The sequence below is a fragment of the Cygnus atratus genome, chromosome 2, assembly GCF_013377495.2.
Source record: "Cygnus atratus isolate AKBS03 ecotype Queensland, Australia chromosome 2, CAtr_DNAZoo_HiC_assembly, whole genome shotgun sequence".
In the NCBI taxonomy this organism is placed as follows: domain Eukaryota; kingdom Metazoa; phylum Chordata; class Aves; order Anseriformes; family Anatidae; genus Cygnus; species Cygnus atratus.
In genome coordinates, this window is record NC_066363.1 from 104442659 (window position 1) to 104461259 (window position 18601).

General features: G+C 39.0%; 1 protein-coding gene across 4 annotated transcripts; it reads right to left on the bottom strand.

Annotated features, from left to right (window-relative positions):
• Window positions 1-224: 224 nt before the first annotated feature.
• RNMT (RNA guanine-7 methyltransferase) lies at window positions 225-18599 on the bottom strand. 4 transcript variants are annotated; one of them, XM_035565350.2, is made up of 11 exons: window positions 18517-18599; window positions 18021-18231; window positions 16209-16341; window positions 14588-14710; window positions 13125-13240; window positions 10940-11121; window positions 10160-10324; window positions 8989-9106; window positions 6792-6893; window positions 3895-3928; window positions 225-2079 (listed from the first exon to the last, which is right to left on the bottom strand). In XM_035565350.2, exons 2-11 carry the CDS (start codon window positions 18180-18182, stop codon window positions 2042-2044), a joined length of 1173 nt encoding a protein of 390 aa, XP_035421243.1. In that variant the 5' UTR covers window positions 18183-18231; window positions 18517-18599; the 3' UTR covers window positions 225-2041. The 4 variants fall into 4 exon arrangements, with proteins under 4 accessions (XP_035421243.1, XP_035421241.1, XP_035421244.1 ...); XM_035565348.2 differs by having other exon boundaries at window positions 18012-18231; XM_035565351.2 differs by lacking the exon at window positions 18517-18599 and having other exon boundaries at window positions 18021-18343.
• Window positions 18600-18601: the final 2 nt, after the last annotated feature.

An 18601-nucleotide genomic window follows, 5' to 3' on the forward strand; every position in this document is an offset into this window, starting at 1 on the left:
TGACTGTGCAATGGACACAGGTTACCTAAAGAGGTTGTGGAGTCTTCTCTATCCTTGGAGATATTCAAAAGCAATCTCGGACATAGTCTTGGGTAAACAGCTCTTAGTGACCCTGCTTGAGCAGAGGGGTTGAATCAGACAACCTCCAAAGGTCATTTCCATATCTTAACTATTCCGTGATTTTATGATGTTGGAATTTGCTTAAAAGAGAAAAGACACTCCACTGTATTTCTCCCCTTTTTATTATTCTGATTTCTTCCAAAAATAGCATAACTATGTACTTTCAAATAAAACTTGATATAAGAAATCTCACAAAACTAGCTTTGACGCACACAAATGAAGTTCAACGAAACATTTCAGCACTTCTAAATTGTCACAGCATTTTTCAGCTAGTTTCTTAAGATTCTTTTCTACTAGATATAGTACTTGTTTTACTTAATTTTAGTAGCAGCTACATCCCGGTGAAGGTTACAGGTGATCTTCTGGAAGATTTAAAAATAAAAAATAATAATAATTAAAAAAAAAAATCAAGAATCAGAGGAAAGAGTATGACCCAATTACAGAAGGAAGGCTATACAACTACAAACTCAAATAACTTGTATGTTTAACAGGTATGTTCTTTCCTAGGTTTATTATAACTTTGCAAAAATACTTGTGTACCATCAACACTTTATCATTTAATCTGTATGTAAAATATAAGAGCCAACAGCAGCAAAAAGCTACTGTTAGCCTCAGAAGAGAGAGAAAAAGCTTGAAGAAAGTCACTCATACCCTCTCAGGAGTGGGTAGCTATAGGCATGTTAAAAGCAGAGCAAACGCCATGCCAGAAATCCCTAAGCCAGCTCTACAAGACTGACAGGCAGGAGGACAGTAGTGAGGTACTATTCTGTCTATTGGTATCATTAATTTGTATTCCCAAATGGAATCTTTGACTCTAATTTGGCAATTGTTATCCACATGCACTGGTGTGTGCACATGCACAACCGCCCCTCCCAGAGTAAAATTCCAGTATCCTAAATTGTCATACGGGTTCCATTTTAAGTTCATGATCCAATACTTGACCATGCTCTTAATGCGTTAAGGACCGCAATAAGGTCCTCGTCACCAACAGCTCATCCTTCTGCCAAGCTTATTTGGAATTTCATGAAACAAGTAACAAACATCCTAAGATCTATCTAGTAACTTTCAAGAGACATTAAAACTACCAAAAAGTCAGGAGAGTCTTTAATATAATAGAAAATGTTCAGTAATTTAAGTTCAGCAGCTGTTATTACCACATAGTCATACTTGGAAAAACAACATAAGGATTCAAAACTTTAGAAATTCAGTTCTTTCAGAGCAGTTTTGTACAGAACAAACTTGTTTAATCATGAAAGCACCATGAACTGACACTACATATCAGCAAGCACAAAAACAAGAATTTAGAAAAAAAATCCTAGAACTTTACCATGTAAACTACACTTTGAATACCAGTAAGGTAGATTTACACTGCAGGCTGGAGCACAGCACAGAGGTACTCAAACTGACTTGGGTATTATTTACCACTTAGCTCTGCATGCAATGTAGACATACCCTATATGTCTGAATATATCTCACCATGAATTAACTGAGCTTTGCAGTACAATATTTAGGCCCTCATTCTGCATCACTGAAGCCAACAGTCATTTTCCATCAGCTTCACAAAGTGCAGAGTTAGGCTGGTAACCACAAATATACTTAGCTACTAACAAAAAGTTTTTTTTTTTTTTTGTAACATGAAGTTGCGTCAAGTTCAAACGTGAGTTTTGAGAGCATGCAGATTGCTTACAAATCCTTAAAAAGACTGGTTCAGAATCTTTCTTATATATACACACACAAGTCCATCTGTCACAGACAGGCAATGTAACTCAGAATCATGAGCTTCCTCTCGTTTTTGGTAGTGTCCTGCACACTTCTGATAATTAAAAATAAAAATAAAAAAATAGTTGCCACAATGGATTTCAGACCATTCCAACTTGTACATGGATATGATCTCTTCTTGCTGCATCCAGTATGTGAAGTTTCACAGTTGCTTCTCAAATGCAAATACCAAGTAAATACCTAGAAAAGAAAACAGAGCACAAAGTTTCAGCTTCCTCTGGCACTTGCATAGGTGTTCAAAATTTAAACAGATTGACATCCTGCCCAAACGACTTGTTAACTGACTGCTGACATTATGCGAACTGCCATGGTTTCCCCACAACTCTAGCGTTCAATTCTAGCATGGTTTTAGACATATTTTCAAGAGAGAGCTTCAAGTATGCAAAGAAGAAAATATTTTAAATACTGTTGATACTATTGATGCAACACTAACTTCAGTTAATGTAAATGCAACTCAAATTACTATGCCATTTTAGAGATAATTAACATTCCCTGGTGCATAGAAAGTCACATGCAAGTAAGTTTAAAGACTCCTTTATACACGCAATTTTAACAGACATTAAGGGGTCAAATGATCAACGTCACTTTCAATTAAAAAGTGAATTAAACCATGATAAAAAACTCTCAATTTTGCTTTTAAAATATCATAGACAAACAAATATTTACACATGCCAGATAGCATTTTCTCAATTACAGATCAGTATAATTCCAGAAATGGACCTCATAAAGTCCCCATCAGTGCCCTGGGAAGGGGTTATTCAACATACAATCGAATCAATGTAGCTATGTCAGAAGTTCTTGAGCTTCCTATCAGACAGGTAAGTTAAATCACTTTAAGACCATGAGTCCAAATAAACAGTTTTCCACTTAAACCTAACTTTTAACAAATGTTCTAGCTACACTACAAATCTTTCAATACAAGCCTGTTCTATATTCCTCAGCAATAAAGCAAAGTGAAGTTTCGTGTAATGAGCAAGCTGTGCTTTTGTCCTAAACCATCAAAAACTCTGTACTCCAACTCTCTGGAAAAAAAATTTTAAGAACAAGTGCTTTGGTCAGTCATCACTGAACTTTTGAAAGTATAAAAAGCCCCTCTCAATTAGATTCATAGATTACATAATACTTTTACACTGTTTGAATTAATGTTTACTTTACACTTTAAAGACCTTTTCATTCATGAATTAAACAGCATTTTTGTTTGTTTTTAACCTACTAACGCAACCTGTATAATGGTCTTCAAAAATGTAAATACTGGTTGGCTACTGTGACACATAAGTCAGTAACAACCACTCCGGGAAACAATTTTTACCAACAGAATTCTCAGTCCCTTTCATTTGAGATTTACTAAATACAATATTGAAAAAAAAAAAACAAAACTGACGTCAAGTTTTCCATGAAACACGTTTACAGAATTCAAATGCATTTAAGAATATTATATCCTTTTCTGTGTCTGAGGCACAGACTTCCCTTCCCTCCACCCCTTTCATAAAACATTCAAATACCTCTTCACCATCCATGCTGTTTCTTTCTGAAACATACTAACCGCTACAGGCAAAAAGTAAAGTTTCAGTCTGTCTTCCCAAACCAGACTTGTTTTTTTTGATGAATATATGCGCCCAGTGAATTTTGTTTTCTAGTTGACTAGTAACAGTACAATGTCCAAGTGTACATTTTTGCTGATATTAAAGGACTGACACTACCATCCTCTTTCCATACATTCTAAGAAGGCTTCCCCAAAGTGTTTTTGGCCTGAAAGTTTGCATACTTGAAACTACTTAAATAAACAGAAGTTCAACCTATTTCATGCGTTTCCCCTCACCCAATTTCTTGAGCTGTGTGTACTATATTGGTTATATACAGGCATTTCAATAACACAAATAAAATACTGTTTTATGTAAAATTTGCATTTTCTTCCTTAATTGACGGTCCGTTTATTTTCATACATTTCCCACAGCAGGCATTTAGTCAACACCAAGTTTTCAAAACGATACTTACTTGTTGCTTCCCATTCAGATTTACTCAAGGTTCCCTAGAAGAGGACATAAAAACCAGTTCAAACAAAAAGATGAGGAAACAACAAACCACCGTTTTAATTCAAGATAAACAATCTTTCACAGACCAACTTCTAACCACCCACACTAGATGGCTATTTAGGCACTAGTTAAGCATTATTGTAGACCACAGATATTTACAACTCCAGTAACTAGAATGATGGGGAACTGGAACAGCTCAGATAATGGAACACACCTAAATTACGTAGGTAGAGCAGAATGGGCGACCAGTCGGTTGGGCTGGATGCCTCTGCAATGCAGGGACACACTGGGTCCACTACTGCAGGTCAGCATGACCCGACCTGGCTCAAGCAGCTCTCCTGCCCAAGCTGCCCAACATCCATGCTGAAGCTGTGGAAAGGCCCCAGGCCACAGTACTCCCGCCTTCCCCAGGAATATTGCCAGCCTCCACCTAACACCTTCCTCCAGGCCACAGAAGCTCTACTCGAGAAGAATAACTCTGAGCCCAGCCCGCATGCTATGGAAAATAATCCACCTGGGAGCCCTAGGAAGCCTACTCCTAGCCCATCTTTCAGATGAAAGCACAGTAGCAGGGGCAACACTCAAGTATTGACAGCTGCTGCCATTTATTCCACCTATTAAGAAGCATGAGGTAATAAGCAACAAGCTCCCTTTCTGCTCTGCCTATTCCACCCTCTTCCAGTGTGCTCTCACTGCGGGCATGATTTAACCCGTATGCTACTCACTGTCCAGTTCTGACCAAACGATTCATCTTTTATGAGGTCAGTAAAAAAAAAAAAAACACAAATAAAAAGACTTGTTCACATGACATAGCACTTAACACCCCTTCTCACACTTCTTCCCAGGCATCAACTACTTGCCAACTGTTAAGAGTATCAGGCAAAAGAGGTCTTTGGTCTTACTCTACCATTCTCATGTCCTTAAGGTTGTTTCTTAAGAGGCAACTTTCTTTTTGAAATTTTTAGATTTCAAATACAGAGAGCAGGTTTCTTTTCCCTCTTGATGTAGGATTGTTATATATGCAGTAAATCCTCAATAATTCACTACATCCTCAATAATTCAGAACATGAACAGCAGGTAAGCCAATCATGAAAAAAAAAAAAAAAAAAGAAAAATCCAACTGGAAAAATGTCAAACTGACAGCTTCGCGCTACATGCGCCATAAAAAAGTTTAACACCAAGTCTTAGTAACTGCGCACCTTACTTAAGCTACAAACTTTACTCAAACTACTTAGCCTCCAGTTTTGGTTCTCTCTTGTCAAAGAGCCTCAACACACAAAGACAGGCTAAAGTTCAGACCAAAACAGCCAACGTTGTGTACCAGGAACTGCTGAGCATGAGACAGTGAAATTACGCTTTTGAGAGGTTTCCATCCAGCCTTACTCCCCAAAGGCAGGTGCAGAAGTAAGCACACAGCTATATGCCATCCTGAACAGCTAGTCTGGCTACAGACAGGATAGGCAATACACAATGGCAGCAGTTCCTGGGGGAATGGCAGATGTTGTCTGACCTCCTGCTCACTTCCCAGGAACAGCATTTGTGCAGGCTCCTGTCCATCATGCGCCCAATGAGCTCTGAGACCAACACAGAAGAATGAAAAGGCTGTGAGGGGACAAGCTGCCAGGAGAACTATGCCCCTCAAGAACTGAAATTCAGAGGAATCGTACACACGCATGGAGCGTGAGCAGACGTATGGTGTTCAGGTGTCTGCTGCATTAAACCCCAACACCGTGCCACAAAAGGAAGCAAAAGACATCATCTCAACATCAAGGCTTCCACTCCAGTCTTCTGAAGCACTCTCAGGAGCTACAGACCCTATCACACTCCCTGTACCACATAGTGTAGACACAGAACTAGGCTGGAAAGTCCTGAAGACAATACGGCTAGTTCAGTATCTAAATGAAAGGACAGCAGAAATGGGGTCCAACAGACAACTCCAACTTCGTCATGTCCTGCTAGGACAGTCAAAGAAAGAAACCTCATTTATAAAAATATGAGAAAGACAGGAAGCTCCGAAAGGCAGCGTGTCATTTAGAAGACAAGACTAGAAGCAGAAAAAATGTATTTAATTGGACCACTGATCTAAAATCTACTATGATCTCCATAGAAGATGTTTCAGTATTCTTTTGTTTTTGAAATAAATCAAGCTGGCAAAGCCAGAGAACTGCAGAAAAATATATGACAGGCTATCAGACTAAATATTCTACAAGGTAACATTACTATCATCACAAAGAAAGGGTCTTTCCATTCCCGGATGTGAACAGAATATCATGTTTAATAAAACAGAGGAGAGAAATATATGGATGCAGGTAGGACTGGTTCAGTTCTAGTAGCTCTGCTCAAAAATGCAGGAAGGGCAGATTAAAAAAAAAAAAAAAATCAGAACTTCACTAAAACTGGCTGCGAAATGAGCTGGATCTTCTTCACCCAAAAAGACAACAGAAAAAATGTATAATATTTTAAATACCTACAAGATTACTAAGAAAGTTTTCAACTCTCCTCTCTGTCTGAGGATTAAAAGAAGAAAAATAAAATTTTAAATGGATAGAGTGAAGATCCAGAATCATAAGAAAATTCTTGAAATTCAAGATAGTTATGTTAGAACAGATGTCAAGGTGGATGGCAGAGCATCCTTTTCTTTCCACACTGTTAAAAATTTCTTAATAGCTAACAACTTAACTGAATTTAATTCTTTAAGCAAAGGTTATAGATGAACTGCCTGTTCTACGATTTGTCATGTACACGGAGACATAGGTGGCCATTCCATTACAGTTGAAATGAAGAAGGTATGAAACATCTACAAGATTATGGCCTCAATTTTAGACATTGTTTGCTCTAGTGAGGTGAGAAGGTACTTACCAATGGTAACTTTGCCTTGCCATCTTTGATAAACTCTTTTGCATGCTCATAATCATCAGGTTTATCAGAAGCAAGTCTGGAATCATCAGATGTAGAATATGGCTAGAGAAAATACAAAAAACAAGAAAAAAATATTAATTAGGTAGTATGATGCATTAATCACACTAGTCAAGGGTTTGTGACAGTATGGCCCAAAACAGAGGTCAGTAATTATTAGGAGTATCTTAAAATTTGCATTCCTCCTTTAAGGCACCTGTCGGGTCAGGTCTGATATTTGCTACTTCCCAGAAAATCTAACACCCAGAATTTATAAATTAACTTTTATCCACTTACATGTCTGAAACAGGACAGACAGAATAAGCTATAAAAATTATGCTCCATGTACAGCTCATTATGAACATGATCTAGATACACCCTCTTTCAGAACAGCATCCGAACAAGCCAGCAACTGTGAAGAGAACTACTGAGAACAGAGCAGCTATAGTACTTCAAGCAGAATGCTTAAAATGCTTGTATAACACACAGGAGCTATAAACAGAAGCATACATCTGATTCTTCAAAACTACTATATACTTATTAAAGATCCCTGTTACTGCAAAATGGTCTGTACTCAGTGCTGTCCTCAGTTTTATGCGGCTACTAATTAAGACAACTCTCACTGTTCTAAGATGCTGATATGTAAGATGGTGTTTCACCATGCTACTGGAAATATGAGCACCGTCTCTTTTTGAGTCAAGAAGGGCAGCAGAGTCCACTCGTAGCCCATGTCACTAAGCTTAATGTGTCACCACATACTCAACTAGATAGCTTTGTGCTGAAGAATTCTACCATTTGAGGCAAAACGGAAGCATATGTAACCGTGATTAAAAACAAAGCCCCAGAGATAGCATTGAAAAGCTCCTCTAAAGCAGCTAAAGTTATCCAAGATAACAGCTTGAGGATAAAAGGCAAAAACACTGGACAAAAACTGTAAGCCCAACTACAGTTAAGTATCATTTTCTCCTATAAACACAGCCTTCCTTTTATTCCTACAAAGATTACTTTCTGACTCTTAATCAGCACTTTTTGAACAGAGATCCAGCTTTCAGCCTCTCTGCTGTGGAAGAAATGGATTACAGTTCCCGCTGTGTGACACCAGGCATGATTCCTGTGTTTCTATGTAAAATAAGAAACAAACATTGACCACACCTGGTCAAATAACACCAATGTGCTTCTGCTGGCTTCTTAATAAAAATTAAGTCTTGCTTCAAAATTGCAATTTTAGCTATAGAATTGAATTGCTGTACCGGGTGCAGACACAAAAGTCAGTGAAGAAGGAATGGTAGGAAGTGCTCCAGGCACTGGAGCAGAAATTCTCTTGCAGCCTAGGGACAAGACCATGGTGAAACAGGTTGTTCCCCTGCGGACCACATCAGAGCAGATATCCACACTATAGACGGTGAGGACCCCAAGCCAAAGCAAGGTGGATAAACCCCTGAAAGAAGCTGCAGCCTGTGTAGAGCTCATGCTCCTGACAGGAACTGCAGCCCATGAAGAGGAGCCCATGCTAGAGCAATTTGTTCCTGAAGTACTACACCCCACAGAATGGACCAGTGCTGGAGCAGTTCTTCAAGAACTGCAGCCTGTGGGAGGGACCCATGCTGGAGCAGAGGAGGAAAGAGCAGCTGAGAGGAGCTGTTTGTAATGATCACAGTCCCCAACCCCACAAGCCACTCTGTCAAGGGAAGAAGGTAAGGGAGTCAGGAATGAAGTTGAGCCTAGGAAGAAAGGGCTGAGAGGCTGAGATGAGGGAAGGCATTTTTAGTTTTGCCTTTGTTTGTGGCAATAAACTAAAATAATCTTCCCCAAGTCAAGCGTGTTTTGCCCATGATGGTAACTGGTAAGCAATCTCCCTGCCTTTATCTTAACCCATAAGCTTTTTTGTCTTATTTTCTCCACACACACACACACACACACCCACACACACACCCCAGGTCCAGTTGAGGAGGGGAAAGTGAGAGAGCGGCTGGGTGGGCATCTGGTAGCCAGCCAAGGTTAACTGACCACAATCACGCTTTCAGCAACAGGAGTTTAGTTCTTCTGTTGGTATTCCTTAGTTAATTGCACAATGTTCACAAAAGTAATTTCAGTTATTGCACAAATAATTAACAAGATGTAAAATACTATTTAAAAGAAAAAATGTTAAGTCTGCATTTACCTCCAAGGCCTGCATTCTCCTTAACAGCATCTTATGCTCCTCATTCTTGACTTTTTCTTCATAGAATTCCCGAAACGTCATTTTGTAGACTAGCTTCATACCATGCTTCTTTGCCATTCTGTCAAAATAATACGCTTAATTAGGGAAACCACAAAATTACTGTAGCTTTGTTTTCAAATAAACAGTTTGAAGCCACAGTGACATCTTATGGTATCCACTAGGATTACAACTGTTCTAAAATTTATCTTTCAGTAAACACATTTAGATGAAAAAAATGCATTACCACCACAAACTGTACCTTTTTTGAATTAGGACAATAAAAATCTACACATAAGTGATTATAAACATTTCAACAGAAAAATGTGTCTTCTCCTAGCACTCAAGTTACTAATCATCATCTACCACATCGGCTATTAGGGATATACTGAGGAATCCTCTTTCTACTAGATTTAGTGCCTTACATTTCAGTTATATGTTGACACTCTGGTCATACAATACTGAAGTTACAGGCATCAGTGGTAGAAGCTAACACTCTTCATAGAGAGACACAAATGAAGCACATGAAAATATACAGATTTGAAGGGAAAACTCCACATACTGAATTTGAATGGCCGGGGTGGAGAATATGGAAACATTTGTCTGTACCTCACAAGACAACAGGCTGGTAATGGTATATCTGAATTCAAGCAGAGGTAATAGCAAAATATACACTCATAGAAGATTTACAGAAAGGAAAAGTTAGTCTTAGGGAAAAAAAAAAAAAAAAAAAAAAAAAAAATCAATGAACATCCAAAAAAAAGGTTGGATAAGATAAGAGGCACCATAAAGAAGAGGATACGATACACAAGAGGCTGAAGCACTTAAGAAAGGTAGAATAAAATCCCAGAAATATAAAGTTAAAGAAGGAAAATTTGACAACACTAAACGTATGCTTACAGATGACATCAGACACTGAAATTCCTATGCAAGACCTAGTACCTGACCAGAGCACCTTCAACTGTGTACAATGGACACATACCAGATTACAGTCTTAGACAGAAATGCAAGAAACATCTTCATTTAGAGAGACAACAAAAAACAAGGAACTGAAACTGTAACAAGAAAGACAAAGTTTTCTGTTGTGCAATAAAACACTGCTCTCATTATACGATGAATTCAAAATTTAACTTACTCTTCCAGTAATGGAAAATAAACCAAGAATTCAGGGACATCAACCACTTCTTCTAAGTGGAAATCATATTTGCAGCCAAACAAGGGATATTCTCCCTTCTTCTCAAATTTTACACTGTATACGTCATTCCCAAATGAATTTGTTTCTGAAGCTTCTAGACGTTTTCTATAAAAAGAGATATAAACAAATGGTAGTTGACAGACCGACTTTTCATTTTACAGAGTAAACAATGCCTAAGAGACCTGAAACTGCTTCATCCCAGTATTACAGCGTCCAGGATTCAATGTACTTTCCCCCACACCGAATCCATTAAGGCAATGAAAATGAAATGAAGCAAAGAGGCATGCCAAGTTTTAAAAGTTTATCATTTCTCTACAATATACCAAGGACTACATGGACCTAGAAAATTAATTTTCAGACCAGGCATATTCTACAGGGACAAGACAGGCTTCTTGGAACTACCACAGCAAACTCTTACAGTTACTCTTACTTACAGACCAGGCTGTGGATATTTTGCCGCTATTTAAATCACTACCAAAGGTTTACCTATGAAGATCCATACTCACTCCAGAAGAGCCATGGGTACAAGAGACAACAGTTAGTACAGATTTACCTGTTTGAGTCATGTTCATGAGTGGGATTTTCCTGACTAGAATCCAAAACTGTTGCAAAAAAATTGTTTTTGTTTACACAAACGTAATCAGAGCACTTGAAGAACAACTATGACTTGACAATGCTTCACAGTCTTTTGGAAGGCTAGTAGGATAAAAAAGTACTTACACAAGCTCAAAGCTATTTGGAGTTGTGCCAATGAAATACCCTCCAGGAGAGAGGTTCCCACAAGCATTTTTAAGCATCATGTCAGCCTGCTCATATGTCTCAAATGAGTAATGATAAACAAATTGACAGCTGCAAATGTCAAAGCGCATATCTGGATCATTGTACTTGGAAGACAGGAGATCCTGAAATGCATTAAAAAGAATAGAAAAGATAAAGAAAACTTGTGGCAAAAGCTACACAAACAAGCATGATTCACTTACATCTTCCAACAAAATACACCACTCCCATAATTCTTTGAAGTCTTTCCACATCCACTCCTTCACAAGTTCAACATGAACAAGCTGAAAAAGGTTAGAGTAAGAAAAAGCCCACAGCTACACTGAAAACTTGTGTTATCATGATAAAAAAAAAAAATTTACCACGTCTAAAAATTATTCTCTCCTCATCAACTACGTAACTACACCGAAAGGCCAAAACCCGAAGTTACAGTTACCTGTAAGTTTCCAGAGATATTTTACTACTGAGGACTTATAACCAGTCACAGTTTAGCTGGAAACCACCATCATAATATAATGTACTTTCAGTTTACTAAGTAAACTGAATGTAATGACAACTGTCTGCAATGACAACTGGCATTTCTTTTGCTAAGAAAATACCCATTAAATATATTATTGAGGGGGAGGAGGAGTTGTATTAAATATGGCAGCTTACAAGCCAGCCAAATTGTATTTGCTTGTATTTTCACACATGCACCCCTATAATGTAACTACACACTCCCGTCCCCTTAATCCAAGTAACCAGTAACCCTGGAGAACTTGGAACCCTTGAAATGTGTCACGTTAAAGCTTGACACAGTTTGACCCTGTACTCCAGCAGTTCCCAACTTTTCTTTTCAGGTTTCCTTTATACAACACCAGTAGCACCCACAAATACCAGAGGAGCACAGGCCCCAGGGCCCATGATACACATTCTGTACTTAACATTTCATACTTAACAGTTCTGCCTGAGTTTCTTTTCTCCCCCAGACTCCCCATCCACCTACTCGCTCCCAGTCTACAACAGTTCACACCACATTCTGTCAACGTTATGTATGTGGCAAGACAAAAATGGACGCTTCGGATACCCATAGCAATTTTATCTGTTTGCTACCCCTTTGTAATTTTACAAAGGGAGACACAGGAAACCAGTATGCAGAGGTCCAGGGGAGGAACTAGGCCAGCTGGAAGAGGGAGATTTTGCATTATATATAACACAAAGGATAGAGATGAACTTTCAGGGAGATGAACTTCTGTGTGCGTAGACAGAGAGAACAGAATGTGCAACAGGCAGTACATGTGCATGCAAGACCTAACTGTGATAACAATGTTAAAATATCCCTTTCTTTACAGGCCAAGACTGTCTCGTCTACTCCATGACTAATTTTGAGAGAAGAGAGATGACCTGGAAACATGCAACTGACTATTCCTCAGAAAAAAGGGTGGCAACCAAGAATTCAAGCCACCAACCCTTCCTGCAAGTCTAGGTAGAACAGGTTCAGGCTTTCCACAAGTACACTGGAACCAGCTGGGCTCTCTCCCTCAGCCTGTGTCAGCAGGGCACTCTCAGCCTTCATTTCCAGGGAGCGAAAGCAGTGCTGTGCACAAGACTCTTTCCTAAACCACAGCAATGTATTCCACATCACCTCCATGCCATCTAAAAAATCTGCACCATCGCAGACATTTTGAAGATTAATATTATGGCGATTAAAATGCTACTAGAAAAAAAAAATACTGGAATAAAGAAAATTTACGTGTTAAATCACAAAATGTCCCTTATTCATTCCAGCATCAAAACACATTCACCAAGACAGTTTTCAAAGTCCCATACTGGATCCCAGGAATGCAGAAGTAAGTATTAATTACCTTTCCCTTGTCAAATATAAGAAATCAAAAGCATCACATTTATTACCTGAGAAAGGCATTCAAGCTTCAAAAACGTTACACTGTAAAGCAGTAATCAAATGCATTTAACTAAATTTCATGTGACATTTCAGTAACCTGTGCAGTTGATTATCCTGATAGTACAACAACCTGATCTTAAAAATATAAAACATCCCCTAGATATTACAGCACTACCATCACCTCCTATATTTGCTTAACAAAAGAACGTAAAACCTCTAAAGTATTGTAAAGCCTAAGAACTGTACCTTGGTACTATCTGCTTGTATAAATTCTGCATCAAAAATACGTTCATTATAGCGACATCGAGCTTTCATGTCTTCGTAACGTTGCTTGCACTGTTGCACAGAAATATCAGCAATATCTATAGAGAGAGATTAAGAAAAAATTTAAAAAGGAAAAGGATGAATGTGTAAACTTCAGACAAGAAAACAGGAACAATTACTGGAGCACTGCAAACCCGTTAGGCCAGGACTAAAAGTTGATCTACAGTTACACTCTGATGTGAAGTTTTATTTCCAACTTGTAGAGATAGAATTTAGTTTTCAGAAAGCGTTTGGGATTATAACTCTTGATCATTTTCTGCCTTTACTTCAGACAAAAGTTGTAAGCTGAAGATTTTAGAAAGCTGCCATCCTCATAAGTGCAAAGAAAGCCTCCAAAATTTCATGTAATGGATACGAAGTGATTGATACAAAGCGCTGTTAGCATTAATTGTCTAGCTTCAATTAGCTAAGAGTGCAGCTCCAAGGGGGGTTTTCAAACAGTAATGAAAGCTCTTCATCTTCTTACAAACATACAAGATGTTGAAATGCGATGATTTGTGATGTACGCTCATGTTTCATCATGGGAATTTTCTTTTTCTTTTTAAGGCTAGTACTCTCACAGGCAGAGTTTCACTGAATAATGACACTTCGGACAAATTTTAAAACTAATAATGCACAATTTATAGCTTACATAAGGACTTTGTAAGCAAATTCATTACCTGTATTTGAAGGCTGACAACCGAAAAAGAAAGGCAACAAAGACCTGGAAAGTGCAAAAATACCTAGAATAATTCCCACTAAAGGAATTCTATTAAATGTTATTATCTATTAAATTTGAAATTAAGCAACACTTCCTCTGATGATACTTGGAATGACTCCGGGGAGAAGGGAAGATGATATCTTCTTTCCAATACCTATGCAAAATACTTCAACAGAAGACTTTAAGCAGCTTTCAGCTCCTCCCCTTTCTGAGTCTGAAAATCTTTAGCTGACTGTAATATCTGAGTTTTTGTCACAACATCATGGTGTTTGTTCGTTTTTTTAAATGCAACTCTTACATGAGTATTCTCAGAACAGTTAAAAATACTACAGAAGATTAGACATGGGAGAAAAGACAAAATATATCAAGTCAGTCTTTTCCCAAGTGCTACATTTTACTTAAGACAATCTGTGATAACATGGTATTTCTTTACTGCTACTAGCTTTTATTTAAGAGTTGAACTGAGAGCTCATTACACAGAATATTAACGGTTCTGGTATATATGCTGGCAATCAAATAGATGTCTTCAGGTTAAAAGACAAAAAAAAAGCCTTTTTGACAGAAGGTGCATCGCTGCACTCTTGGGCATACTAACAAAAAAGGAAACAGTACAAGACTAGAGATGTGCTTTTTTTTCCCCATAATAGTGGTATACTTTCCCTGGAAAGTTACTGTATCTTCTTACCAGTACAGACAATTTTTTTAATTCTGCCTTTTTTCCATTTCAGTAAGTCTCCACCTTTGCCACATCCCAGATCCAAAACAGTTATGTCACTCTTTTTCCGTCGTACCCGGTCTATAAATTCACCTAGAAAAATAAGAGAGAGAATGCTTATACAGGTCACTGTAATTCACTTTTATTATACAAGATCCATAGACGACCGAAACGATTTAAGGACTTTACAACATTCAAGAACTTACTTTGCCTGTAAGTCTTGTTAACTTTACAGTCTTAAATCTCTTTTTCTAGAAACCACTAGTGATGAAAGCAACAACCACAAATTTTAAAGATTATGGAAAAGATAATTAATATTTTCTGTATTTGACGTGCTTTGCCTGTGACTGGAGCACTGCACTGCTTCCCTAGCAGACAAAGGCAAAACTGCTCCTTGCTAAACAACCACCCCATGTGTGAGGAGGGAACAGGGCTCCCTTTCATTACCATTAAAATGAAGGCAGATGTTATTTTTAAGTATGCGAAAGCCAGAAGATTAAAAGCCAATTAAATGTATCGGCCATAACTTTTTCTTGCAGTCACATTACAAACACGCGTAGTGTTCTCCCCTCAGCCTTTCTTAGGCCTTGCAATAACACTAGCTACTTATTTGCTGTCTTTTCATGCAACATATATTGATTTCACTTTCTTTTCCATCTCCACTCTGTCTAGATTATTCTTGTGGTGACTGATGTTGGCATATTACACAAAACATATCAACATGCTAGCCACTTCTTTTCACAGTAAGAGAGAAGAAATATGTTTTGGTATAACTGCTGCAACACCATGCTAATGAAATTGATCACGACTGAAAGGCTTGAACACAGGTTTTAGGAACAGCTTTATATAAACTTAAATATTGCTTTTAACTGCTCTAATAAAACCCAACAAAAAGCAGCATGCTAAGACAAATGGTGACAACATATCCTGGCATACCTCACTCTCCATGAATTTGTGGTGTTCTACTGACAATTATTTTCTTTGTTTGAAGACGGAATAGTTTTGTTTACTCACTTTGGAATTAATTGGTAGCCTTCTATATAAGAAGCTGCTGCTTCTTAAAAATTACTTCCTCTAGTTTTTCATCCTTTTAAACTATTATGTGTAATACAGAAAATATCTGTTTTACATGTTCAAGTTTTCTGCAAAATTGCTTCATGTAGACCTAAGAACAGACTGCTTCAAGAATAGTTTAGAAATTGAGATAGATTTAAATAACATGAAAAGCTCAATGTAACAAGAACAGATTCTTTATGATTCAAAGTTGCCCCTTTCTCTTTTAAAACGGCATGAAGAAAAATGATTTCCAGTACGAACTTTTTCTAGTTTTCAGGTCAATTGATCCTTAAAACTTTAGCATTTATTTCCCACTCCAACAATATAAAACGCCACCATAAGGATTCAAAATAAAAATATAGATAAAAATAGACATTTTACTACTAGAAAAGCTAGAAAATTTTACTACTAGAAAATCCTACTGTATTAACAGACAAAGTTTAATAATCAACATCAGAGAGCAGAAAAGGCACATTTTGAAACAAAAATAAATTACATTTTATTAAAGGCAAAGCAATCAATCAAGGAAACTCACCAATGAGGACGCTCTTTGTCCAATTATTAAAGTTTCTGAGGTAGAATATGCGACTCTGGCTGCGTTTTTCCAATCCAACCTCTTGAAGCTCATTATAATGTGCAGCTACAGCTTGCCCATGGCCTGTCTCACTCTGTAGAAACGAGGGAAGGAATAGTCTAAAGCAGCAAATTCTTTGTATTATTTTCTCATTTAATCAAGATGTGTGTCTACTTAAAAGATTTAAGAACGGAAACAAGCTACACTGGTCACCATCATTATGGGGAAATGTTTTTGTATATATATCTGCCCTGAAACTGACATCAGTACTTCAATCATTGGAGAGTCAACTGCCTCAAAAATTTAATTCCGTTTTCAGTTGGCCCACATAACTTCTGATGGATAACGTCCAGCATCTTTGCTTACGTTTTCTCAAAGAATCAGTTTCATCCCCTTTAAATCAGGGACTGAAAAGGAAGATGTTCCTTCTCTCTGAGCATTATTTCACGTTTAAGGTTCTTAGAAAATCCTGGTTCAGAAATTCAGTGTTTGCTGTTAACAGAAGTGTATAAACTGCCAATTTAACCAAAATGCTGACTAGCTGATTTTGCGCAAAGCTGTCAGTGGTAACTACCAGAGCTTTGAACAAACCAGGGTAAGGGAAAGAGAATAATGACTTGATGACAGTATCCCATTTAATATTTATCAGCAGTCCGTAGAAATGCCTGTTTTAGACTTAAATGTAATTAGTCCAAAATAGGAAGCCCGATATGATACTGAAAAGTACTCTGTAACTAGATATTATGCTCCTAACATTTCTTAACCTTGAAAACAATATCCATTTATATACATAACATGTAAAAAATATTTATAAATAAAATACAAAGTAACAGAACACAAATTCTGCAAGATGAAACTGTCTAACAGGACAAAAGAGACTGAAGGATTCTCAGTCAGAACCCACAAACATGCCACAAAATTCCAGCCACCGTGAATTTACATTGCAATTAAAAGCAATCCCAATAGTAATGTACTAAAAAAAGTCAATGCCCAAATACCTTATCATTGAAATACCAGTTGCTCAGCAGAAAAGAAGGTCTGACTGACTTTAACATGGTACATTTGTTCTTCAATGTTTCATATAATTTTGGTAACCTTGGGCACGTACACAGTCTTACTTGTCTGGGATAGTTATAACCCCATCACCTGTTTATTACCACGCTCAGCTCACTGAGACTAACAAATATTTTGACCTTTTCTAGTCTTTTTCACGGTAAGCACAGATGGTCCCCTGACAGCCACTGAAGGTGACTTAAACTACAAAGGCTGACTTTGACAAGTGAGGGAAACACATTCACACAATCCATTAAGGCACCCCAGCTGCTGCAACCACTGTTAGTAACAGCCATCAGCAGTAGCATCTAGATTGCTGGCAGCTGCTTTCTTTCAGATCGGACTGAGTCTAACCTCTTTATACCCTTAGGCTATGCAATAACAGCATATTCCTTGTCCTTCTAAGCCTGATCCCAAAATTACTTTAGCAAAAGGACAAAAGGGTTAGTAGCGTTTCTGCCACGACAAAGGGTATTAATTTTTCCAGACTACTTAGATTACCGTTCAGATACGAACGCAGAAGCAAAGCATTAGGTCAAAAACATTTTCAAATTATACATAAGTATTGCAAAAGGGCAAAATTAGACTGGATCAGAACTACATCATCAGTTTCGATAAGCGCGTATATGATAAGGGGCAGCGTCTTATAAAGCATCACTTTCCCCTGCCACCCTCCCAGGTAAAAGGAGGAATATTTTCTGCTGCTCTTACGGCACTCACTGATTTCTTCGGAGGCCCCCCCTCCTGCTCCTCCAGCTTCCTTTTCGCTCCGCCCTCCTGCTGCTCGCTGCCGGCGGGGCGCGCTGTGCCGGAGCTGCCGCCCTCCACATCGCCACGGGGCTGCTCCCCGTCCTTTCCCTCCGCCGCGGCGGGGTCGGCCATCCCTCACGCGGCGGTAGAGCCCTCACGGCCGGCCGCTCACGCCAGGGAGCTGCGGGGAACGAGAGACCCCACACAACCGTCGGCGCGCGGCGGCCGCCATTTTACCGGGCAGCGCCCGCGGGCAACGGCACCAACGACGCCACAGCGAGGCCCCGCCCCCAAGCCCAGAGGCCCCGCCCACTCCATCGTGGCCCCGCCCCCCAGCTGCCCGCCACCTCCCCCGGCTCACCCCCGCCCCCCCACCCGCCGCCTGCCCGTGCCGTTGCCCCGCTCCCCCCCCCGCTCGCCGCCGTGCTGCCGCGGGCGAGAAGGAAGGAGGCGGCGCGGCGCTCACCCTGCCGGGCGCTCCGCCATCCCGTTTGCGGAAGCGACCCCCTCCGCCGCGGCGTCACGTCCGGGGAACGGGGAGGGCTTTCCAA

Excerpts from the sequence above, each read along its gene's own strand:
- RNMT (XM_035565348.2), bottom strand. The coding sequence starts at position 18,182 with ATGGCCGACCCCGCCGCGGCGGAGGGAAAGGACGGGGAGCAGCCCCGT. Across the intron at positions 11,122-13,124 it reads TACAAGCAGATAGTACCAAG|GATCTCCTGTCTTCCAAGTA; the intron begins GTACAGTTCTTA and ends AATGCATTTCAG. Across the intron at positions 9,107-10,159 it reads TATTTTCCATTACTGGAAGA|AATGGCAAAGAAGCATGGTA; the intron begins GTAAGTTAAATT and ends TTATTTTGACAG.